Below are 27,090 nucleotides of genomic sequence, written 5' to 3'. Positions count from 1 at the left end.
CAATCCAAATAAAAACTTTTCACCGAGTCACGAGTGAGAAAGGCTTTGACAGAGCACGATGGAAATCTGCTTCCCCTGCCCGTACGAACCGCTGCTTAATTGACCGGGTATTTTATTTTTATCCTGAAAGCCTAGGGTTTTACGAAAGAAGACTTCACAGATACGCCCATATTCACATTATATCTTTTATTTTGATCACGGTGGCAACTATTGCAAGTGTTTTCAAGGAATTTTATCGTCTAGAAATCGATTGATCTCTACTCTGCGCTATTGCCGTTTTGACGAAAAGGAAGCGAGAAGTGAAGAACGAAAAATAGAAAGAAACAATGGCTGACTTCGACGGGAGGTATGATGGAAATGGTGAGAATTACGACGATTATCCCAAACAAGACTCGCCTTACGATGTTTTCGAAGACAAGGACATTCAGCGCCAGGTTTTAATCTCTTTCTTCATCGCTGCCTAAATTTTTATAGGGTTTCTTATTTTGACAGGTCCGTGGCGTTTGAGTTTTGTAAGTTTTCGGTGAGAATGTAGGTTGTAATGACTGTGTTGTGAGTTATTAATCTGTTGAAAAGTATGGATCTGACAGTTTTTTGTCACTTGTAAAACAGTATTAAATTTCAGACTCCAGATTGCGTGATAAAACCCCAGTTTTCTATTTGTCATATATTAAATCCCACGAATCTATTTTTTTCAGTTAAGCACCAGGGATTGGTTGGTAAATTTTTCTTATAGAACCTCTTTCGGCTTAGATTCTACGACGGTTGGTAAATTTTGTCCGTAGGATTAGACGCTACAACCTAGGTGTATCTGTTACGTGAAATACACCCATGACCTGTACCTGATCTTATGCGCTCAAAATTAGTTGTGGTAATTTATCCGATTAATATCTACAGGATTTGAACACAGGTTTCGTTATGGTGCGAAACTGACAATTTTAGCTGTACCTCGTGAAATATTTTCCCTTGGGATGCGTTTAATTTCATTCGATTCAGTTTGTTACGTAGATCGTGAGATTAATTTTATGGGGTCGAAGCCTTTCTTCTGTATTCATGCCAGTGAGATTGTAATAATCTTCACCAATTGATTTAATATATTATGTAGATCTGGATATTTACTTTATACTGTCCAAGGCTTTCGTACACATGTCAATGAGTTTGTTTTAAGCTTCACCAAGGGCATACACTAAACTATAAGGACAAAAGAAACTTGTTAGGATTTCATCTGATTTGGTGGGCTATATTACTACCATGTACCGTCATTGATAACCTCATAGTTACCTCAGCCTTATCATTCCCCACTTATGGAGACTTGTCTGTCTTCAATAGGAGGGGGGCAGCGCCCTGAATAGTAGACCCATAGAATCCTAAGGATCTCTGCAGTCGAGTGGGTAAATTCCTTAATGACTAAGCCATATAAACCACCAATGGCTAAGTGGCATAAACCAGAATACATAGGTTGTACGAATTTGCAGTTGAGTAAGCTTAAATGTTGAGAACTCCCACTTGGGTTTTAAAGTTCCCTTCAGTTGAGTGTGTAAATTACCAGATAGCCAAGTGTCATAAATCATCTTATATAATTGAGTACAAAATTGGCATTGCCAGTTATTGGCAAACTGATCAGAGTGCACTGATGCTGGATTGTATTGTTTGCTTTCTTAGGAGGGTTTGGTTTTCTGACATGTACAGTATTTAAGGTCTAGAAAGTTCTAAGGTTTCAACTTCCATTGTTTTGGAGATATTATATGGTTTCAACTTTCAATGTTTTGGAGATATACAATCTTAGAAGAATATAAATAATACCCTACCAAAGAATATTGTGACTGAGATGTCTTTCCTGTTATTGAAGAAGTACTGGATGCTGATTGTTGTGGAATCATTGTTTTTAGTGTAGCATCTTTGTTTTGTTGTTGACAGGGCTTTATGATTAATCATATGGTTCATTGTTTTTTATGCTGAAGTTTAGTCTAATGGTCCTTTGATTTGAGTTGAGGCTATTTTTTTGGTAAATGCTTCATGGACATTGGTAATTTATATTTTAAGGTGACGAAATCATTTCTATCTGTCGTCTCAGTTGTATAATTTATTTGCAGATAATAGATATAATCAAGTTTTAGTCTGTTCTTTTTTCACTAATCTTTCTGAATGTACATATCTTTGCTCTGTGCTTCTCTGGCATATGTCAGAACTCCCTGTGTGAGCATGAAGATTTGACTTGTATCACTTATGAAGAAATGACCATCTTTAGTGTAGTAAAGATTTCTCATTCACCACACTGATGTTTCAAGCCTAGTAAAAGCTGCTTTCCTGGTTACATCTTTAATGATGTTCTAACTTCAAATAGTTCTATTTACATGCATGGCACAATTATTTGTTCCTATCACACAGAACAATTCTCCATTATCATAACGGGTTCCATGTTTGTCTCCATTGGCTGCATCTTGCTTGACTATGTCTTCATCACATGGTAACTTTTATCATGCATCTCTCTGGTCTTAATAGTGCTTCTTGAGTGGACAGTGTTTTCCGTTATTCCTACAAGCAATGTTAAACAACTTTATCTGCTATTATCAACTACGATGTTTGATGAACAGCATCATTGCCCTGACTGTTAGGCCTTTCCACCAGATGTATTTGGTGTCATTTTTAATGGTATTGATTTTCCTATTTTTTGTATCATTTGGGATCATATTGCACTATGATCAATTATTATCAGCTTGTAGTTTTGTCAAAGGATTGTAGGTTTGGAATTTCATTGTATGCAAGATTTTTAAAGTGTTGCCATAGAATTTTGCACAATTTGCCTTGTCTAAGATGGACTTATTTCAATGAAATATTGTAAAGGTATACATGATTCTACGTGGAGAATCATGTTCAAGTTATATGCTGAATCATTAAGGTAAAGGAAGCAAAGGACGAACCTGTGTAAACAATTTTTGGAATCTGAGTTGGAATAGTTTTTAAAGGGTTTTTGTGTAACCTTTTTCCTTGTTTAGAGTACGTGGGTTAACACTTTGAACTTATCTTTTTAAAGGATAACATTTAGGGCATCTGAAATACATATTCATAAAGATCCTCAATTAATGGCATGAAAGTTCTTTGCATTTCTGGAGATTCGTTACTGGGATAACCTTGTTGAAGTTCATCTCCATAAATGAAAAACACTTGAGAGAGTATTATGTGTTTTTATTTTTTAGCAATGGATAGTATTTTCCAATGAATTTCTAATGGCTTTACTGCTCAAATTGAGAAAGCACAGGGGGGACTAGGAAGCTTTACTCACATGGAGTTTGATTTAAGAACTTTCATGGGTATTGGCATCCTCTCAATAAAACATTGTTGCTGCAAAACCATGGTTTTAGTTTTTGTTTTAGGGACCATGTGGCAACTCTTGTCAGATTTGAGCTTTATTTCTACAAACTAAGCTAGAGCTCAAAAACCAAATACAAATTGATTGATTCTTTCCAGATTTGTATTTGACAGTAATAATTCTCATCCCACCTTAAGCTGTATGCCAGAGACCAGACTAAGGTAACTCTGTAAACAAATATAAACGAATGTTGCTTATTGGTATTCATCTCCAAGAAATTTGCACATGATGGCAATATGAATGACATTGAAATCTGGAAATGTTGGACACAGAATTATACAGAAGTCCTAAATATAAAATTATAGAAGCAAAAATGTCATTTCCCATTATTAAGAACATAACATCCCTTCTGATGTCACTTTAATACAGAATTATTGAATAGTCAAAACTTCTACTTATAATTTTGAACATGGACCAAACTTATAAGATATAGATGCTTGTCCAGATTGATCACAGGCTTGCAAGAGAATGAATCCTTAGTACAATGAATCTCACTGTTCTTAATGTTTAAGTGCTAAGTTTTAGTTGTAATGTAGTGGAACATATTGAATGCAAGATTTTTGGAGGACTGCTAGATGTTGATGCCTGTTTTGTTTATGAATTCTAATGATTGGAATTTTGCAGCATTCCTCACGTGATTCAGAAAGAGAAAGGGCAAAGAGCAAAGAGAAAGACCGGGAGAGGGATAGAGACAGGGATAAGGACAGGGACAGGGAACGGCATAGGGACCACTACAGGGACCGTGTTGAGAGGGAAGACAGAGGTAGAGGGCGAACTGAGGATCGTGAGCGCCACAGGAGTCATGATTACGATAGGTAATTTCCTGATCATACCATAACAGCATCATATACATCAAGTTTAATATCAAAATGATAAAATTTTCAAGTATCATTGTTTCAACTTTCAACAGTTTAAAGTTTGATCATCAAATGGATTCTCTAATTCATCATCCTCATTCTCCTCCTCCTTATCATTGACATTGACATTAGATGAATCAATGCCAATGCCAATGCCACTTGCACTTGCACTTTAAGTTTGCTCGCTATCTGTATGCTCTGGCTCTATATCCCACATCCTCATTTCCCCTTGCTTGTAGTCATGTTGCTTGTGTGAAATGTGCTAAGTTAATGCTTTAAAACTCACTTTTAGGGTTATATTTTAATTTTTTATGTGGTGGAATTAAAGAAAATTAAATTTTGCGAAAAAAAAAAAATCATTTTTGGGCTGTCAGACCCCTGGGTTCGACCTGGTCCGAACCAGGCCTGTGAATCACGGACCCTGTCCAGACCACAGGAGGACCGGACTGGACCAGTACCAGGGGTCTAGGGGGCCGAACCCGGTAACCTAGTTTATTTATTATAGGGAAACTTGGTCAGAATTGTGGTGTTACAAAGATTTGGTTCACTCTCCATCATAATGCGAAATATATATGTATCGAGATCGGAGAGAGAGAGAGAGAGAGAGAGAGAGAGAGAGAGAGAGAGAGAGAGAGAGGTCAATAACTGATAACAACAATATCAATATGTAAATAAAATATGACAGCAGTAGTATAAGAGCATGACAAACTTCAAATAACTGATAACAACAATATCAATATGTAGTATAAGAGCATGGCAGCAGTAGTATAAGAGTTTATTTATTATAGGGAAACTTGGTCAGAATTGTGGTGTTACAAAGATTTGGTTCGCTCTCCATCATAATGTGAAATATATATTTTTGAGAGAGAGAGAGAGAGAGAGAGAGAGATCAATAACTGATAACAACAATATCAATATGTAAATAAAATATGACAGCAGTAGTATAACAGCACTATAACAAGAGTATAACAGCACTATAAACTATAGAACAACAATAAAATTAATCATGAGATCCATACCAACAGTATTAAGTATAGTATTGAAGCATTTTGTTTTTCATCTTCAAATTTTAAAATTAAATTTAACTGTTAAAGTTACTCAAAGTCTCAGACATCAAAATACAACAATCTATGAGACTAAGCCTCATTTGGGCTATTAAAATCCAAAGATTCAGAACCATTTGTGACACTATCACTCTTTGCCTGAATGGATCATCCAATGGTAGACAAACATTCTTGGTTGTACCTCCTTGTCAATCTGCCTAACATCTTTAGGATCAACATTCCAACGTGCTGCTGGAGTCCATTGATACTTGGTAGTCTGCCGGTCCTGAAGTCTCAAGGCACTATGAATTGCAGCTAGTTATTCAGCTTGTTTTGAGGTAAGCCTGTTTCTCTTAATGGAGTGGATGAAGCCATAGTTGGACCAATTCTTTTTTGTAGCAGAGGAACCAGTGATCTGCGAGAGTAAACAAATAGCAATTTGTTTCAACTCCGATGTGTCCTTCCCATGAAATTTCCACCATCCATTGAGTTTTTTTTTGTGCAATAGTGGCTCTATCTGTCCTAGCCTCTGGTTTTTTGAGTGTAGGACCCTGAAGATCAGAAAATTGAAGCCACTGCTCTCTAAGTGTTGGTTGCCTCCTCGGTGCTATACATTTTACGAAGGGCTGCCATAAGCCCCTCCATCACCCCTTCATCCTTAGAAGGAAGCATTCAGCTAGGTCTAGGTTTATACCACTTTGGATGATGATCATAGTCAACCATATGAAGAGGTGTGTTCATTGTGTTTCACTTCTTTGTGACAATAGATATGATATGCTCCCCACAAAATTGCAATCCGGGATCCTTGTTACAAATTGCTTGCTTCATTTGATCAAGCATGCTATCAAAAGTCTCATAGATCTCTCCAAGGCTAGGAGAGTTTATATCTACATACCTGAGTACCTCCACAACAGGTGATATGATAGAGAGCAAATATACTGCAAGCAACATTGATAACTTCAAGCAAATATTCTATTGACTTCATTTTCATTTTGACTACCCTCATGAATGACACTACTGTTGCTGCTCAATTTGTGGTGTTTTTTTTTATGATTGAAAGTTTGAAACCAAATCAACGAAAATATTTTTCGATTTATAAACTTGGAGATGCCAATTTTTTAATAAATAGTATTTAATAATTTCCAAAACATATCATGACAAAGAACTTTGAAAACAAGAACAGTGGTAAAGCTTAACATTAACTTTAAAATTGAAATTAAAATTGCTTATATTGCTGATACCTAAGTCACCAAGTTCGAATTCGAATTCGAAGTTCGACAGCTTTGAAATTCGAATGAAGTTCGATGCAGAAAAAATTCGAAATGTATAAAATTCGAATTAAATTCGCCATATGTAATTTTAAATTTTTTTTAATAAATATATGTAATATATCTATAAATTTGCGTAAATAGTTTAACATTGATAAATAGATTTGAAATCATTACAAAAAGATGACACATTTATAAAATATAAACTGTAGGAAACATATGCTTTCACTATTGCAAAGATGTTCTTTTGTCAAAAAGGTACAATAACAGTCAAAAACTTTAGAACTTAAAAATAACTCTAAGTCATCAAGAGCACTTGGTTGGGATGCCAAATCATCATCATCTGTATCACTACTCAGTTCATCATCTGCAAAGTCAGGCTCATCTGCATCTGGCATTGCTATGCCTTAAAGAGTTTGTTCTAAAGAAGTGTTCTTTGCTGATTTGTTCATCAACAATTTCAAATTGCTGCGAACATAGACAAGATCTCCCAACTTTCCAGTCAGCAATTTGTTCCTCTTTTTGGAATGGATGTGGTCAAAGCAACTCCAGTTCCTCTCACAAGCTGATGAACTTGCTCCCTGACTCAAAATTCGAATAGCAAACTCTTGCAGTTCAGGAGCTGATGATCCATAAGACATCCACCATCTATATCCAGGCATACGTGGCGAGTCATATTTGGCTTCTGCCCCTCCAAACATCCCTTCTCCTCTCTTGTATTGCCAACTTTGATCTCTGATTAGTGCTGCAATTTCTGGATTTGGTACATACCTGCTAATGGCTTGGTAAAGCCTTGCCATGATTTCATTATCACCCCTTCTATCAATAGAAAACAACTTAGGCTCCAAAAAGCAAGCTGCTGCATGTAAAGGTGTGTGCATCATTTTGCATCTGCAATCAACTGTCTCCCATATTTGCATATATTCTGCTTCTTCATTATTTAGTGCTTTTTGAATAGATTCCTTATGCTGGTCCATGCTTTCATAAAGCATGTCAAGGCAAGGAGTGTCACCATCAACGATACGAAGCACATCAACAATTGGTTCACATACAAGCAAAACTTTTGCTGCACTTTCCCAGAAATTGCTGTTTAGGATGATTTGCTCTATGTTCTTCCCCTTGGGGCCTTTAGAAAGCACTAAACTTTCCCACTGGTTGGAACAAATAACAGACCTCAAAGCTGCTTTTTCTTCAACCACTCTTTTCAAAGTGATATAATATGAAGCAAATCTTGTTTCACAAGGCCTCAACAATTCCTTTGATGCATGCTGCCTATAAATACTCAATGTGAGACGATGATTCCATATGAAATTTGCAATTGCTCTCCCTCTATGAATAGCTTCATTTACCCATGGGAATTTAGCTAAGTCATGAAGCAACAAATCGAGACAATGGGCTGCACATGGGCTCCAATATATCTGTGGGTACTTCTCTACAATCAGCCTCCCAGCTCCCACACAATTTGCTGCACTATCAGTTACCACTTGAACCACATTTTCCACCCCTACTTCAAGAATGGCTTCCTCTAATATTTGAAAAATATACTCTGAAGTTTTCTTGTGGTTCATGGTGTCAATGACTTTCAAAAACACAACACCTTCAGGACAAGACACCAAAACATTAATCAATGGCCTTTGACGCATATCTAACCATCCATCACTCAATATAGTGCAACCTGTTTCCTTCCAAGTGGCTTTGACATAAGCTAATTTTTTAGTCACTCTATCTTTTGACCTCTGCAAAAGAGTTGTCTTGATAGCCTCTGAACCTGGGGGTGTGTACCCTTTGCCAAACTCTGCAATTTTCTGAACTGCATTATGGAAATGAGGATTTCTCGCAACATTGAATTGAATAGCACTTGTGTAAAACAAATCAGCAATTGCATCATCCACCTGTTGTTTCTCTACTGGTTTCCAAAAGTTGTTCAATGTTCCACTCTGTTTTGGTACACTCACCGCTTCGGATTGCACAGAAGAGGAAGACATGGCAGATGTGAATCTAGATATATCTCCTTCAATTCTCTGTTTCTTTTGTGCCTTCTTCATTTTGCCTACTGTTGAAGCAGCCAACTCTTTCTCTAGAATAGCTTTAAGTTCTGGAGTCGCACCTATGCATGCTTGAACACCTCCACCTGGACCCCCTGTATTAGCAAGGAAGTGGTCCCTAAGCCTTGTTAAAGTTCCAATAATATTTGCCTGACATATGTTACATTTGATGTGAGTTCCATTTCGGGTCACATGCTTCCATGCCTCAAAAGTTGATTTGGGAGGAGCCATTAAATGAAAATCTGCATGTTTGCAAAGAAAAATTAAAAAACACACTACATTTATTTCAACCTTTTAAAAATATATAATAAAAATATATAATATTAAACAATATAATAAAAAATCATTAATATAAAATTATAAACTATATAATAATAATATTAAACAACATTATAAAAAATAAACATTATAAATTTATAAATAAACATTATAAAGTATAAGCTATTAATTAACCTAAAAAAAATATTAAATAAACAACATTATTAAATAATAAACCTAAAAAAATATTAAATAAACAACATTATAAATTTATAAACATTTAATAAACAACATTATAAACATTATAAATAAATAATAAACCTAAAAAAATATTAAATAAACAACATTATTAAATAAATAATAATAAAATTTATAATAAACATTATTAAATTGTTTATAAAAATATTAAACCTAAAAAAAATTAAAAATATATAAAAATATATAATATAATATTACAAACTATTAATATAAAATCATAAATTTTTAAACATTATAAACATTATAAATAAAAAAACAAATAATAAACCTAAAAAAAATGGCGGCCTACCTGTGCAGGTCGCGGATTGGTCGCAGACAGGTCGATTCTTGCAGGGGCGTCGCGGACTGCAGGCGACGCGAGCTGGTGGCGTCGCGGACTGGTGGCGATGTGAGCTGGTGGCGTCGCGGACTGGTGGTGGCGCAATGGACTGGTGGGGTGGTCGGGCAGACTGGGCTCCGTTGGCAACTCGCGTGGCGGTCGGGCAGATTGGGCTTCGTTGGCAACTCAGGTGGCGGTCGGGTAGACTGGGCTCCGTTGGCAACTCGTGTGGGTGTGACTGCAACTCTTGCGGCCGTCCTATTTATAAAATCCGCGACGAAACCCTAAAACGCAAGCCAAAAAAAATTAAAAACACTTTATCACAAACCCTAATTTTTTTTTCGAATTTAATTGAATTTAATTGATTTTTTGCATAGTTTTTCAAGTTCGCCGAATTTCGAACTTCAAGGTTCAAATTCGGTCGAACCTGGTGACTTAGGCTGATACCATAGCCAGTCTAATTTTTTTAGTGAAAGTACGGTAATATAGATGTTGAGCAAACTCAATATTGTCGGCTAAATAGTAAAGGCAATTTCTATTTAGACTATTACAATGATAAGAAATCGGTCCTCTCAAAAAGTCTACATTGTCAATAGATCTGATCACTATAACTTTGCATGGATTTTTGCCTTCCTATGAAATAGTTTCCTTATATGTCATTTCCCTACGACTTTGCTTTGCAACAAGCTTATCTTATTTGTTTGCTTTATTTTTTTTTCCTTTTTACTGCATTTTGCCTTAAGTTTTTTAGGAGGAGACGTCAATTTTTGGTTGGGAGACTTCGGAGACGACAGCCAAAAGCACCTTATGCGTCAAGAAGTTTCCAGAGAAGTATCTGGTACTGGAGACATGTCTCTGGTACCGGTACGGGTCTCCAGGGGTAGGAGACGGTTCTCATAGTAACTGTGCTAAATACTATTAGAATTAAGGGCAGATATATGACCTATAACATTGCTGTTACATTTTTCTATATTGGTTAATTAAGTTTATATAACAATTTGCTTTATTTCAATTGTTTACATATTTATTCATAATACATTAGAAGTTAGCCGATTCCTTAATCATTCGCTATTGCCCCTCGTGAGGATAGGTTGGTTTCGTTAGGGAGAGGTGGAGTAATACCTCACAAGATAGGTAAGCCCAAGATGGGATATGGACAGAGTCCTGAGACCTTGAGGGAGCCTACTTGTAGACTGGTTTCCAAGCACCCTATGACAAGTAATTCCCCATCCTCTGTTAGGGCTGATGATTAGGAAAGAAGTAAGGATTGGGCCTAAAGTATAGTAACTGTCAAATGTATAATGAATCCTTATTGTTCCTTAATTTTAATAATTTGATTTAAGACATAATAATGCATACTCATAGTGATGTATGTTAATCATTGGGAATTTGGCAGCCTCCCAGTAGGGGACATTACATTTTTCAATGCTAAATTTGTTCATGCTAGCAGTAATAAATGTCAAGGTATTAATGAGAGGTTAAGAGGTTTCAGATGGCATGCAAAGTAAAAGTTAAATCAAGTTAATTATTGGTTGTTTCAAAATCACCTTTGTGCAGTTCCTCTTACTGAAGGAATATATGTTGCTTTCTGTTGTTCTTTTGTATGCTCATTTTCTAACTTAAGAGATTGGGAGATTGGGTACTTGTAAAACACATTGGAGTACATGCATGCTGGTTTTGGTCATGAAGACCCTTGGTGATATTCAGAGATGATACTTGCCTGTAATTTTGGAAAGGTCTAGATTTTGTCTTGTTATCATTTCAAGTATATCACATAAACTCACCTGATGTTGTTTTGAATGGATTATTGTATGATGCAATTTCAGGCATCGCGATCATGACCGTGATAGAGAACGGAGACATAGACATAGATCACATTCTCGCTCAAGGGGAAAGTCAAGACATCGATCCAAGTCCCGTTCCCGCTCACGCTCGCGCTCCAAAAGGTAAATATGCTTTTTAATGACAATTTCAAAATCTCTGTTCAATTTTAATATGATTTTATGGCTTGTACCCATTTCTAATGCTTTAATTTTTTTACCCTCATGTTTTTATCGATTAGTACTTAATCTCAGTGATTTATTATATCTTGTTATTATATGGCAGTGTTGCATTTGAAAACTAATTATTTTTTGGATGATTGTTACTGTCCTTAATCATTACGTATTCCAGATAACAATTCTTATGCAAGCTGTAGTCAATTATGATTAGTGCATATGCAAGATTGTTGTACAGTTTTTTTAAGTGAGATTAATTGCTAACATGTGAATTTATTTTCCAGCAAACGAACAAGTGGTTTTGACATGGCACCTCCTGGTGCTGCAACCATGATGACCGGGTCAGCTTTGGCAGGTCTGTGCATAAGGACTTACTCACTTTTGTTTGTTCTTTTATTGTATGCTAGGCTGGCTTGATGCCAGTTATATTTTTTAATTCTAAATAGCTTTTGTTCCATAAGGTGCATATTTTGGGTTGTAGAAGATTGGATCTATAACAAAAATTTAATGTGATTTTATACTTATTTATGGGCAATTTAGTTTAATTGGTAGTTTCATACCGAAACTGAAAGCCTTTGTTTTCTTGTTTGCTTGTTGTGTTTTGGTTGTTTGTTTGTTGTTGTTTTTATTTTTTGTGCTAAGAAGGCAATATGGGGGAAAATGTCCCTCTATACTACAAATGGGCGTGGCCACTATGGCTTTTATGTACAACCGAAGAATCAATGCACCGGTTTTGATGGATCCTTGTTCGTCTTCAACCGGCAACTATTGCCTTTTTGGTAGTTTTACAAAAATTTCTCTCAGTATTTGAAATAACAGATATGTTTCTTTAGTTATTTATTAATTAATAAGAGGGGATGTCAAGTAGAGAAAATGATATTAATGTCTTGTGGGGCCAGCAGGAGACGATTGAAAACAATAATATTCCGTAGTTGCAGTTTTTGATATCTTATTCCCGTATCACAAGTATTGTACTGTTCATGCTAAATTTTCTTGCTGAAATTCTCACAGGTCAAACTGCAGGAATATCACAGCCTGTGCCGGGAATGTTTCCTAACATGTTTCCATTTGGGAACACTCAGGTGCTTTAGTAATTATACATGTTATCTACTCTTTTTTTGTGTCAGCTTATAGTCTTATTTATTTTAGTGTCTTATTAATGGATTATATGATTTATGTTTTACTGCACAGTTTGGAGGTCTCCCTGTAATGCCTGTACAAGCAATGACACAGCAGGTACCCTACCTTTTTTACCTTTTCTTGTAATATGGATCTGGGTTCATTTGAAAGGCCTGTGTTAATGGGGGAACAGTGATTGCACATTATACTGTAATTCTTGATTACATTTATAATTGCTTTCTAAGGGCAGGGACAATTAGCATCGGCAAAAGAACTGGATATGGTTGTGTTTTCTGTCCAATTAAGATTGTAGCATATTTTAGGATTCATTTGACAAGAGAGTATTCTATATTGCTGAATTTTTAATTCCGAATCTGGCATTATGTTCCACAATTTCTTAATTGGTTCTTCATGCTGTAAAGCCAATAAAATGACGATTGTTAGCATTAGGTTGATTAAATACAAGTTTATATTCATTTCTGGAAGTAGAGGTAGGCTGGTGTTTTAAAAACAAGTTAATATATTTTCATTCTTTGATCAAAGTTATATTGATACTTACTGACAAATTGTGTCGAGAATAATGTTTGAAATGGTGTGGAGGTGTGGGTTTGAGGGAAACCATTTTATATGGTTGGGAGCTAAGTCACCAAGTTCAAATTTGAATTCGAAGTTCGAAAGCTTTGAAATTCGAATAAAGTTCGATGAGGAAAAAATTAGAAATGTATAAAATTCAAATTAAATTCGCTATATGTAATTTTTTAATAAATATATGTAATATATCTATAAAATTGCCTAAATAGTTTAACATTGATAAATAGATTTGAAATCATTACAAAAAGATGACATATTTATAAAATATAAACCATAGGAAACATATGCATTCATGATTGCAAAGATGTTCTTTTGTCAAAAAGGTACAGTAACACTCAAAGACTTTAGAACTTTAAAATAACTTTAAGTCATCAAGAGCACTTGGCCGGGATGCCAAATCATCATCATCATCTGTATCACTACTCAGTTCATCATCTGCAAAGTCAGGCTCATCTGCATCTGGCATTGCTATGCCTTCAAGAGTTTGTTCTAAAGAAGTGTTCTTTGCTGATTTGTTCATCAGCAATTTCAAATTGCTGCGAACATAGACAAGATCTCCCAACTTTCCAGTCAACAATTTGTTCCTTTTTGGAATGGATGTGGTCAAAACAACTCCAGTTCCTCTCGCAAGCTGATGAACTTGCACATTGACTCAAAATTCGAATAGCAAACTCTTGCAGCTCCTGATCCATAAGTGATCCACCATTCATTGCTATGCCTTCAAGAGTTTGTTCTAAAGAAGTGTTCTTTGCTGATTTGTTCATCAGCAATTTCAAATTGCTGCGAACATAGACAAGATCTCCCAACTTTCCAGTCAACAATTTGTTCCTTTTTGGAATGGATGTGGTCAAAGCAACTCCAGTTCCTCTCGCAAGCTAATGAACTTGCTCACTGACTCAAAATTCGAATAGCAAACTCTTGCAGCTGATGATCCATAAGTGATCCACCATCTATATTCAGGTATACGTGGCGAGTCATATTTGGTTTCTGCCCCTCCAAACATCCCTTCTCCTCTCTTGTATTGCCAACTTTGATCTTTGATTAGTGCTGCAATTTCTGGATCTGGTACATACCTGCTAATGGCTTGGTAAAGCCCTGCCATGATTTCATTATCACCCCTTCTATCAATAGCAAACAACTAGGGCTCCAAAAAGAAAGCTGCTGCATGTAAAGGTGTGTGCATCATTTTCCATCTGCAATCAACTGTCTCACATATCTGCATATATTTTGCTTCTTCATTATTTAGTGCTTTTTGAATAGATTCCTTACACCGGTCCATGCTTTCATAAAGCATGCTAAGACAAGGAGTGTCACCATCAACCATACAAAGCACTTCAACAATTGGTTCACATACAAGCAAAACTTTTGCTGCACTTTCTCAGAAATTGCTGTTTAGGATGATTTGCTCTATGTTCTTCCCCTTAGGGTCTTTAGAAAGCACTGAACTTTCCCACTGATTGGAACAAGTAATAGATCTCAAAGCTGCTTTCTCTTCAACCACTCTTTTCAAAGATATAATATGAAGCAAATCTTGTTTCACAAGGCCTCGACAATTCCTTCGATGCATGCTGCCTATAAATACTCAATGTGAGACGATGATTCTGTATGAAATTTGCAATTGCTCTCCCTCTCACATTCCGTATGAAATTTGCAATTGCTCTCCCTCTATGAATAGCTTCATTTACCCATGGGAATTTAGCCAAGTCATGAAGCAACTAATTGAGACAATGGGCTGCACATGGGCTCCAATATATCTGTGGGTACTTCTCTACAATCAACCTCCTAGCTCCCACACAATTTGCTGCACTATCAGTTACCACTTGAACCACATTTTCCACCCCTACTTCAAGAATGGCTTCCTCTAATATTTGAAAAATATACTTTGAAGTTTTCTTGTGGTTCGTGTCAATGACTTTAAAAAACACAACACCTTTAGGACAAGATACCAAAACATTAATCAATGGCCTGACACATATCCGACCATCCATCACTCGATATAGTGCAAACTGTTTCCTTCCAAGTGGCTTTGACATCAACTAATTTATCAGTCACTCTATCTTTTGATCTCTGCAAAAGAGTTGTCTTGATAGCCTTTGAATCTGGGGGTGTGTACCCTTTGCCAAACTCTGCAATTTTGTGAACTGCATTACGAAAATGTGGATTTCTTGCAACATTGAATGGAATGGCACTTGTGTAAAACAAATCAGCAACTACATCACCCACCTATTGTTTCTCTTCTGGTTTCCAAAAGTTGTTCAGTGTTCCACTCTCTTTTGATATGCTCACCGGTTTGGATTGCATAGAAGAGGAAGACATGATAGATGTGAATCTAGATATATATCCTTCAATTCTTTTTCTTTTGTGCCTTCTTCATTTTGCCTACCATTGAAGCAACCAACTCTTTCTCTAGAATAGCTTTAAGTTCTGGAGTCGCACCTTTACATGTTTGAACACCTCCACCTGGACTCCCTGTATTAGCAAGGAAGTGGTCCCTAAGCCTTGTTAAAGTTCCGATAATAGTTCCCTCACATAGGTTACATTTGATGTGAGTTCCATTTCCGGTCACATGCTTCCATGCCTAGAAGTATCAGGAGGAGCCATTAAATGAAAATCTGCATGTTTGGAAAGAAAAATTAAAAAACAAAACAAACACTACATTTATTTCAACCTTGCAAAATATAAATACTAAATTTTAATAAAATATTTATTAATATATTCTAAATGTTTTAACAAAAAATAAACAAAAACTAATTTTTATTTTTGTTTACTAAATTTATAAACAAAATAAAATAATACTACACTACATTTTTTAAACAACACTATAAAAATTATTAAAATTTTATTTTAACTTTATAAAACAAATAAAAATTAAAAATCAAATAATATAATAATAAACAGCATTCAACGAAATAATATAAAAACTAAACATCAAACAAAATAATATTTTATTTTAATTTGACCATAAAAATACAATATAATATTTTGTTTAAATAATATAATATTATAATGTATTTAAATAATAATACTATATACAAAAAAAATGATATAAATCATTTAATAATACAGTTTACAAATCATTCTAATTTTAATTTCTAGGCTCTTATGAAAACCCCAATCTGATGAAGAATTCTAATTTCTAGGTTCTTATCAATCATTGTCTTGGACTCCTTCTACTCAACTCTGTCGAAAATATCTAGGCTAAACTCTGAGATCATAGATTAATTGTCGTTAAAAATTGAATACCCATTAATTTCCCATACGAAGCCATCAACATAAAAAAAAAATACAATATAAATTATAAAACCAAGCCATCAACATACCAAAAAAAACAAAATATTTTGTCATCGAAGCCTACCTGGCTAGGGCACAAACGGCGGCAAAAATTGCAGACGAACGTCCGTGACTACTTCTCCAGAGACTTATAAATTATTTTTTTGACCAATCGAACTTCAACGATTTTAATTGCATGTTTTAAAGTTTGGCGAATTTCGAACTTCCAAGGATGAAATTCGGCCGAACCTGGTGACTTAGGTTGGGAGTAGTAAGTTGACCCACAAATACTATTTACTGTTTGTAATGCACTTAATGAAAGAAAAACAAATGCTGCTCCTGGCATTGCTACCAATCCAACCTGTTGTAGATCTGCAAGTGATTTTGGAAAGAAAAAAAATACTATATGCCATATATCTGCTGCAATTAACTCGTGTGTATCTGAATAATTTTCACATGCCCTATGTAGCATATGTATTCAAAGTAAGGGTCAGGTTCCATTTATCCTTGTTGATGTTAGCTTGTGCAAGAGGTTGCTATTTACATATTCTTGATATAAACCATTCAACAATCGCAGCTTAAATTTATTCTCTTTGTTGTGTTTGTTCAAAGCTAAGAGAATGAATTACTTACACATTTGTTTGCATGTAAAGCTAGAAGTTGAATGCATTGATATTATAACATTAGTGTAAGGTTCTTGAGGACAGTATGCAAAATTTTAAAATATTATTGCACAATTTGATTCCTATGTGTTTTTTTGACTTATTAATGACTTCTTTGGAATGATCTTATCCTTTCCTGGATGTGAGACAGGCCACTCGGCATGCAAGGCGTGTATATGTTGGTGGGCTTCCTCCAATGGCTAATGAGCAGGTGAAACTCTCTGATATGATGGCATTTATTGTATTCTTTTTCAATGAAGATTTCAATGCAGTTTATGATTGATAGAATGGTTCTTTCTTCAACTCATTATGTTAGTTGTGTCATGAATTTGCAATTATTTTATAAATGAATTAAATTTACATTAGCAATAAACAATTCCAACAGAGATTGATACACAGTCCATATAGAAACTTCAATTTAATGATTTCCTTATGCTGACTAGTGATTTGGTTGCCGATTCTCTTGAATATATACTTCCAAGTTGAATAAATCAAGCAGTCTCATTATGGTCCACTATCAACATGCAGCTGATGAAGGGGCTGTTAACTAAGAAAGCATGAAGAAAATGATGCAAAGAATAATTTAGAATGATTGGAAGAGCCTTATTAGGCACCATTGTTGGGGGTGCTCTTAGATCACTGACGAAAAGAGACGTTTTTTAATTAAAGTAATATTTAATTATTGGACTGAATATGTTTTTCTGGGTAGGAAATTGCCTACATGTACCCATCTGGAATCCGGTTGCAACAGTTTTGTTCTTTGCTAAGTGATCTCTCAATATAATTATGATAGTAAAAAATAGGAAAATTGAATTTGAACTTTTTTTTTAATATGTGGGTAAAAATTTATTCAAATCACAGCAAGAAGTCTCAGAGTACTTTGAGGACAAGAGACCCCAGTCATTCACATTCCACTTCTCTGAGTTCTCAGAAGCCCATTTAGCCAGGCAAACTGCCACTTTGTTGCACTCCTAAGGAATATGACTAAAATAAATATAATCCTAAGAGGAGCACAAATTCAAAATCTGCTTAGACGCTAAGGCTAAATGCCTATTAACTCCATCCAACTTTTGCTCATTCAGCATATCCACTACACTCTGTGAATCAAATTCAATAACCTTCTTCCAACCAAGAGAACATCCTATCTCCATTGCATGAAGAATATCTAGAACCTTCATAAGATTATTATAATGTTGCCCTTTGTAGATAGAGAAAAAAATACAACACCTCCATCACTGCCCCTATCAATGCCATTAATTCTGGCATGTCCAGGATTCCCCTGGAAGAACCATCAGCGTTAACCTTCAAAACTATCTCACGAGGAGGAAACCATTGCCCTTATGATGAATCCACTGTTTGGCCTGCCGAGGTCTTCTACCTACAGAGAAGCCCAAATTGCTATTAACCAAATTCAAATTACCTATAACTGCAAAATCACTAGGATCTATTGTCATAGAAAGGTCACACTTTGCTGAAATAGTCTCTCAAAGCCTACTGACAATCTTTTGCCACAACTGAACACCCACCATATTCCAGTCCTAAAAGATCCTTCGATTCCTTTCTAACCAAAGATTCCAAGTAATGAAGGTGGGGCCAGTAACCTAAGCAACTTGTAGAAAAGAGGTCTTAGCTGGAGGCCCACCCAAACTTTCCTAGAACTTAACTAAAGAAGTGGCATGGATACAAGCATGATTCTAGCCCTCCCACCAAAGGTGCCAAATTTCTCTAGAGTAAGGACACTGAAAGAAAAGATGTGAAGTACATTTTTCACTATTATTATAAAGAACACAGATTGAAGGGCTCTTGAAACCTCTCTTTCACAAATTCTCTCTAGCGAGGCACTTATTTTGGGCTGCGTCTATTCTGGCTCCAAAATGGACCTTTCGTACAGCGTGTTAGCGACAGGTTAGTCAATCGCAGCCGTTAATTGCAAAATCGACTGTGTAAAACGCGTGACTAACACGCGTGTTAGTCAATCCGTACTGTCATTTTGGAACCAGAATAGACACGTCCCTTATTTTGGGTCACCAGCCAAAGGAAAAAGTTACATGCTGGCCAAGAGAATATGTTCCACACCTGCTTCCACCATGGCACGCCAACTTGACCATACAGCTGTCTATCCAACTCCAAATAATCCAAGGCAATAGAGAATTTACCCTTTGGATCAAGATCCCAAGCCAAAGCATCCCTTCCCTTGAGGGAGCTACATAGTCTTACCAGCAAAGATCTTTTCTAACTCCCGAAGATCCTCTACAATACCACCAACAGCCACTCTTGAGAATACTTCCAGCAGGTCACCTCCAACTGACCCTTGACCTTAACAGTCTTAAAATCCTTCACCTTACTTCAACCAGCTTCAGTTATAATGTTACAGAGGGACTGCAGATGAGGAATCTTTGAAATAATAGGGGGATGACCATCCGTAGAATCATGTTGAAAAAGTGCCTCCGAACCCTTGTTACAAATCTAGAAAAGACCCTCCTATATGAGCTTTGCCCATTTTTTGAGAGCATTCCAATCATAGATTCCTTTCGAACGAGGCTGCATTGAGGCACATTAGAGCTATCAACTCACTGGAGGTACTTATGAGTAAGAATTGTAGCCCAGTCTTACTCGTGGTAAGTAGACCACCTCAATATAACTTGGCAGCTAAAACCTGAACAATCAGACCAGCTGGCTGGAGCCCAAGTCCTCCCTTTTGCTACGGCCTACAAACTGAATCCCACCTGACCAGGCTCCACTTCGAAGAGAGAAAATTACCAATCCAAAGAGACTGGCGGGTAAGAGCATCAAACTCTTTAACAAAGCTAGAAGGGGCAACCTGCACAAAGCATCTCTAAATAGGAAGAGCCTGCACCATTGCCTTCAAAAGAGTCACTCTCCTAGCAGACAAAAGCCGTCTGCAAGTCTAATGGCTAAACTTCTTGCGAAACTCTTTGCGTTGAGATCTCACAGTAAGGGGAATCCCAAGATAAACCCGCGGAAGAGAACCAATTTGAAATCTAAGAATCCGAGCAATCATGCCCTGAATAAGCTGAGGGGTAGTAAAGAAGAAAATAGAAGACTTAAATTGAAATTTTACCAATAAATATAAATTACTAAATTTATATAAATTTATGCTGGTCTAGATAGAAGTAATTTGATTTTACAATATGTAATTTAAGTCTGGTATATAAATTGGTCATCATCTGGACTAATTTCACGAATGTAAGCACATGGATCATTTATGTATGGATGAATGTAATATGTATAACATATCATATGTAGAAAAATGTGACTTTAGTGATGTAGTTAATTTATTACATTATAACTTTGCTTTTCTGATTTATGAATTGCTAATGTATATTTTTCTAATCTGGTTGATTCAGACTATAGCCACATATTTTAGTCGGGTTATGGCTGCCATTGGAGGAAATACTGCAGGGCCAGGTATGGATAACATATCAATCTGGTCAAATACAATAATGGAATTCATAATTTACAGCAGTCAGACTTTCAGAACTAGGTCACGAGGCTGAAGTGTTTTTAATGCTTTCAGGTGATGCAGTTGTAAATGTCTATATTAACCATGAAAAGAAGTTTGCTTTTGTGGAGATGCGCACGGTTGAAGAAGCTAGCAACGCTATGGCCCTGGATGGCATCATGTTTGAGGTATAATATTATCTAGGAGTTAATTTCATCTTGTTTGAGGTACAATGTTATCTAGGAGTTAAATTTCATCATGTCTGAGGTATTATATTATCTAAGAGTTAATTTCATTGTGTTTGAGCTATAATATTATCGAGGAGTTATTTCATATAATTTCTGTAACAAACTTAATTTCATGAGAAAATTATTGAACTATTATTTCATCAGATTGGAGTTATTTCTCATGAAATTATGTTTCGAGGAGAAACTTAATTTCATGAGAAAATTATTGGGCAGTTGCAGTTGTCTTCCATGAGAAAATTGAACTATTGCAATGATCTGTTTAACACTATGTCTTTACAGAGTGTTTCTGTACGCGTGAGGAGGCCAAGTGACTACAATCCCTCCTTGGCAGCAGCACTGGGTCCAAGCCAACCCAGTCCCCACCTTAATCTGGCTGCTGTTGGTCTGACACCGGGGTAAGTTATGGACTTTGAAATGCTATCTTTATGATTAAATTGAAAGTCAGGTATATGTTAATAAATTGGGTTTAAATAGTTCAACTTCTAGCTCTTTTATGATGTGCTGTGTTATATATATTTCATTCAAAATGTCTTAAAATTAGTTTGTCTGACTTATTTAGCTATGACAGTACTGTTGGGGGAGCTGAAGGGCCTGATCGTATTTTTGTTGGTGGCTTGCCATATTACTTTACAGAACCACAAATACGGGAGCTGTTGGAATCTTTTGGGTGTGTATGGTTTGATATATGGCTTGTACTACCTTAACTCTTGTCTCAAAAGCCAAATCCTGCATTTAGTTAGAGGTCCTAGTTTTGAGGGATTTCCCTTGATTGCTTTTCATACATGCAAACAGTTACTTGGTTTTACAGAATGGATACACACATCAACATAATGATTAACTTATAAGCAAAACTAAAACATTTGTGGCATGTCAAATCTGAAGTTTAGTTTTGTGGCAGTCCTAACATCTTTTTTATATTTCAGGCCACTTCGAGGATTTGATCTTGTTAAAGATAGAGATACTGGCAATTCAAAAGGTTATGGGTTTTGCGTCTACCAGGTGTGCTTTTCTGCATGCCGATATTTTTGTAAATTGTGAACAAATTTTATTTGAAAAGACATTTTCTTGTTATATTAAAGATGCTAATTACTTTGATTATAAATATTAGGATCCAGCCGTGACAGACATTGCATGTGCTGCCCTAAATGGACTTAAAATGGGAGATAAAACTTTGACTGTTCGCCGTGCTACAGCCAGGTATAGATATGCACATGGATATAATACAGGAGAATCTATATTATTTACTTTTAATATGTACTTGCGACAGTCTAACTGAGGCCATCTTATTAACTTCTCATAGCAGTGGTCAACCAAAACCAGACCAAGAGAATGTCTTAGCCCAGGCTCAACAACACATAGCTTTACAGGTAAGACTTTGGGGAATCATCTTTATGGTGGGAAAATAGCTTTGGGGTCTTTTTCTATTGTGATTCTACATTTCTTCCATGTATGGTAAGCAAAGCATTCTTTTCATATATCTGCAGAAGCTTGTACTTCAAGTTGGGGCTTTTGGACCTCCAGAAATACCTACAAAAGTTGTTTGCTTGACACAGGTACGTCTTTAATTTCCTTTAGCTATGTTATGTGAAATGACCACATTTGTTACTCATTTTGGTATTCTATTGTTGTGTACCTTTTTTTAACTTTGTAAAGGACACTGCGTGCTTCATTTGCATAACATGTGACACAGGACAAGCACCTTGCTGTGTCCAACGCATTTCTAGTTTTCTTTGGGAAAGATTACTTGATAATGGTAGTAAGAACATTCCTTCAGTAGAGACCTAAGTCGCAAGGTTTGCTGAATTTAATCCATGAAGTTCAAAATCATGTGAAGTTCAAAAAACCCTAAAATATCATTTCAGTTCACCTTGAAATTTGTATGGATAAAGGGGTAAGTGTTTTTTATTAATTTTTTTTCGTATTTTTCCCATGAAAACAACACTTGCAACATATTACTTCCACTGTTATTTTGTGGGTCTGTGAGTCTTTGCCATGCAAGTTTTGCAGGGAAGGACGGGAGTTGAAACTTCTGTAGCTTGGAGGCAGAGCCACAGAACGATTAAGTTGTGATTTGGTGATCTAGCCATAGAAGCAGGTTGGCTTTGCATGTAGGATGTAGTTCTTGAGCTACTGGAACGGGCATTTTGTATTTCTCTGTCTGTGACAAGAAAGTAGAAAGAACTAGATATCGTTCTTGAGTGTTACCTGGGATCTGACTTTGCTGTTCTAAAAATATCTGACGATATTTGTTAACATTGTAAATTTTTGGGGCCACCGTTCTTTTATTCTGGCCTTCATTTTTCTTTTTAGAGAACTCCTTAAGCAACCCCTCTGTTGTGAGTGATTCTAGCATCACAGATTGCCCAATGAGCTTCAATTAACCTTTTGTCCCATTGAAACACAGCTTAGGGAGCAGGAATTTAGGTTATATATTTAAGAATGTATTAGTTAGTTATCTTAAAAAGTATATCCTAGTGCTCTTGAAATTAATTTTATACGGGTTTATGATATTTAAAGAATATAGTAGTAATCTTAAATCTTTGTTTTTAAAAAAAATGTACTAGTTAATTTTTGAGAAATCTTTAATATCTTTAACTAATATAGCTTACAGGAATTTAGGATATATATTTTAATTTGATCAACTGTATATTTAATTGTTGGCATAAGTTTTCCACTGCCCATAATATATATACAAGAATGCTTTTGGAAGAAACTATGTGTTTTTTGAATCAACGTTTCTGATTGCACTCAGCAATCCATCATTAGGAAGAGGAAGAGTAAAGAGATGGATTGCAAACTTAGTCTTAAAGGAAGGAGGATGTGGGGAATGGACTGGAAAATAAGGTGAGAGGGTGAGAAGGATGGTTCAAGGGAGAAATGGATAGAAGAAGAATGAAAGTTAAAAATAGGAAAAAAGAATAAAAACAAAAAACCAAGGAAAACATTGAAATGAGAAACGAAGGGAAGTAACATTGAAATGAGAAACGAAGGGAAGTAACATTGAAATCAAGAGGGAGAATACAAATTCTAAAGCTTAATGATTGAATAGGAATAAGTATAAAGAAAAAGTTAAACAGTAAAGAAATTAAGAAGCAAACAATTAGGAAGGAATTATAGAATAAGTTAATTACTATCAATAATTAACTCAACCTATTAAGATTTATAGGTTATGTTTTTAGTTAAAATGTAAATATAAATAAAAGAAAGAATAAAAGAATAGAATGAATATAAGAGAAAAAGAAAGAGATAAACTTTTAGAATATGAAATTTAACATACTAATATGCGTATGTGTATGTTACAAATAAATCAGTAAAGAGTATAAAACTAAAAAATCAAAAAGGAAAAGGCAAAAAGGGGTGGAAAGAAGGAAGAAAAACAAAAAATAGCCTGACCAAGAAAAAAAAAGGAGCAGGAATTTAAAAAGAAATAAAGGAAGACTCTGAGACGAACCTCATAAGGTGAGAGGGAAAGGGATCAATAAGAATGATGAAAAGGTCTGGAGAGAGGAAAGCAAAGGGAACCATGCTGGGCAAAGATGCCAACCTTCACCTTGATTAAGATTGAAAGGGAGACATTTAATAAGCATGGCCTCTTGGAGTTTTCTCTTGAACAAATTATCTTCTTTGACCCAAACATGGGTATTCTCAAGGCGAATGTGATGCTTGGAGTGATAGGAGTGCTCAGCTAGTGCCTAATGTCAGCAATATGTTCTTTAATCCTTTTGCTTATAGATCTACCGTTTTATCCAACATATGGAATACTGGATGAGCAAATGACCTTGTAAACTCCTGAATTAAGAGACGCTAGGGTGGGATCCTTGGTAGAGGGGATGTTTTTTTTGTGGTGGAGAGGGGTTTGAAATTTCAAAGGAGGCCTTTTTTATGAAGAATTTTTGAAATTATGTTGGATAGGCCTTCAATATAAAGGAGGGTTCCAATGGTGGGAGTGTCAAGAACAATAGGTTTAGGTTTGGGAAAGGCATGATTTTTGTCAAGGTTAAACACTCTAAAGATGTGTTTGTTACGATGCCCATGTAGCTTGAAACAATGGTAAACGGGGAGAGCTCTTGGTATATATCCTCTTTATCGCAAATGCAATAAGCACGAGTTGCAAGTGTCTTTAAGACTAAGGTTGCAATCCATCGATATGCTCTTCCTCTTCTTGATGGTGGATTGCTGAGTGCAATCTGAAACGTTGAATTAAATAACACAGAGTTCCTTCCAAAAGCATTCTTGTGTATATTCAATTTTAATTTTTTTTTCATAAAATATAAAATATAAAAAATTTATTCAGTGTTTTTATTTTCTATCTTTTTTAATATTGAAATTTAATGTTTTAAAATATCTAATTTAGATTTTTAGCTATTAATATATTTAGTGCTTTTTAATATTTAAATTAGAAAATCTAGGTTTATTATAATGTATTTAATTTTACTTGAATAATTGTTTATCAGTTAAATTTAATCATGAATTTTTTTTTGGGCAAATTTTATCTGTCAATTTTGATCTGAATTTCATATTTGCCAAATGAACACGACCACGAACATGAATCGTGAGACATAGGTAGAGACCATTGGAGTTGTGTATGTGCAACCACCTTGCTGTCACTTAAGTTGAACGCACTAAATAATTTGTGTAGAGAAAACACATTCAGGCTTCCTGTACGCAGAATCATCTATGGTTTTAAAAGATACCCTTAGAAAATGCATGTCATAGAGTTAGATTCAAAATGGGACACATGCATAATCCTAATATGAACTGTTGGCAGCAAAATGTCTTCAATGTCCTATAGGAAGCAGTGCTTACTTTTACTTTAAAGAACATTATTTTTAAAAAGACGAGCCTTTATTTAACCTGTTTTATAATAATATACTACAGACTATGATGTATTATATAAAATATAATTGAATTAACTTGCAAAGACTATAAGATTTTGACTGACATATTGCTGTAATTTTTCCAGGTGGTGTCACCTGATGAGCTGAGGGATGACGATGAATTTGAAGAAATATTGGAAGATATGAGAGAAGAATGTGGGAAACATGGTAGGTGCAGTTTGTATCTCATTATTTTTTTATCACTTAAAGCATATTTACTAGTTCAATGATCAAATTGCTTATTATTTTTTTTAATTTACAAGGATCTGTGGTCAATCTTGTAATTCCACGGCCTGAACCAAGTGGTCAATCTACCCCAGGTGTTGGGAAGGTTAGTGTGCCATCTCATTTGTTTTTATCCAAGTTGTGTTTGTCCTTTATTCAAATGTAATGCTTGGCACGACATGTACATCTGCTATTTTGCTTTTGTAGGTCTTTGTTGAATACTCGGATACTGATGGTTCTGCGAAAGCCAAAACTTCACTGAATGGAAGGAAGTTTGGTGGCAATATTGTTGTGGCAGTATACTATCCAGAAGACAAATTTTCAAGGGGCGAGTACGAATAATGAGAATAGAAATAAATATTATATTTGTCAAATATTGATTATAATTTATTCTGACCATCTCTTTCTGCACACCATAAAAATGTTACTTTCACATTGTATATTATAATTCTGATGAGAAAATGCCGTGGAAAGCAGTTTTGTATATTGGATCGTCAACGATTCATAGAAGTTTATACGCTATATGTATGCCAGTTTCTAACACCCATTTTATTTCTCTAGTAAACTGATAGGTTACCATTATTTATGTTGAGGATACTAGGGCTGATTTTGCCATTTTAGAATTTGACTGAACAGGGCTCTGTTCGATCTTATTATTTGTATTTTCATGTACGTAGCTTACTTTGATTACTCTTAATAGAAACAAACCCTTAGCGTAGTTTACTTATGGATGCTGTATACCTTCACATGGTTTTGTATCTTAGATGCAAGATCACTGGTTCTACGATCTTTATACATAGGACTTCTCTGACTCACAAGGGCTGATTTTGTCAATTTATAATTTGACCAAACAGGGGTTCATTCTTATCATGTCATGTATCTGGTATACTTGGATGTCGATTACCCTTTGATTATATCTAGAGGTGTAACTGAACCCCCAAAAATGTATGGTTGTAATTTCAGAGGTTTATGTTGAGTTTAGACATTGCATGATGCTAGATGGATGTTTCTAGTTGTGGTGTATAACAACAAATCAAGAAGAGTGTATTTTTGAGGGTCTGTTAAGAAGAAATCAGAGGGGGCAAAGTTCAATGCAACGTCAAGGTTGGGATGGCACGATTTGGATTTAATTCCCTAAGAATCAGGTTTTGTTCTTCTATAGTGCTCAATTTAGTTGACTAAGAAATTGCTAATATCCAATTGCATCCATTCTACCTTAG

General features: G+C 35.5%; 1 protein-coding gene across 5 annotated transcripts; it reads left to right on the top strand.

The window, feature by feature from the left end:
* Positions 1 to 26,597, top strand: LOC131037374 (splicing factor U2af large subunit B). Of its 5 annotated transcripts, none has more exons than XM_057969500.2 (18): positions 1 to 434; positions 3,995 to 4,185; positions 11,245 to 11,364; positions 11,700 to 11,770; positions 12,427 to 12,497; positions 12,607 to 12,651; positions 17,209 to 17,268; positions 20,426 to 20,486; positions 20,596 to 20,708; positions 21,048 to 21,163; positions 21,337 to 21,435; positions 21,692 to 21,767; positions 21,877 to 21,965; positions 22,069 to 22,135; positions 22,253 to 22,321; positions 25,732 to 25,813; positions 25,909 to 25,976; positions 26,078 to 26,597. In XM_057969500.2, exons 1-18 carry the CDS (start codon positions 327 to 329, stop codon positions 26,210 to 26,212), a joined length of 1,641 nt encoding a protein of 546 aa, XP_057825483.2. In that variant the 5' UTR covers positions 1 to 326; the 3' UTR covers positions 26,213 to 26,597. The 5 variants fall into 5 exon arrangements, with proteins under 5 accessions (XP_057825483.2, XP_057825482.2, XP_057825481.2 ...); XM_057969499.2 differs by having other exon boundaries at positions 10 to 434; positions 21,328 to 21,435; positions 22,072 to 22,135; XM_057969498.2 differs by having other exon boundaries at positions 10 to 434; positions 21,328 to 21,435.
* Positions 26,598 to 27,090: the final 493 nt, after the last annotated feature.

The sequence above is a fragment of the Cryptomeria japonica genome, chromosome 3, assembly GCF_030272615.1.
Source record: "Cryptomeria japonica chromosome 3, Sugi_1.0, whole genome shotgun sequence".
Taxonomy (NCBI): Eukaryota; Viridiplantae; Streptophyta; class Pinopsida; order Cupressales; family Cupressaceae; genus Cryptomeria; species Cryptomeria japonica.
Note: the sequence above shows the minus strand (reverse complement) of the source record. Positions and strands in the feature narration are given on the sequence as shown.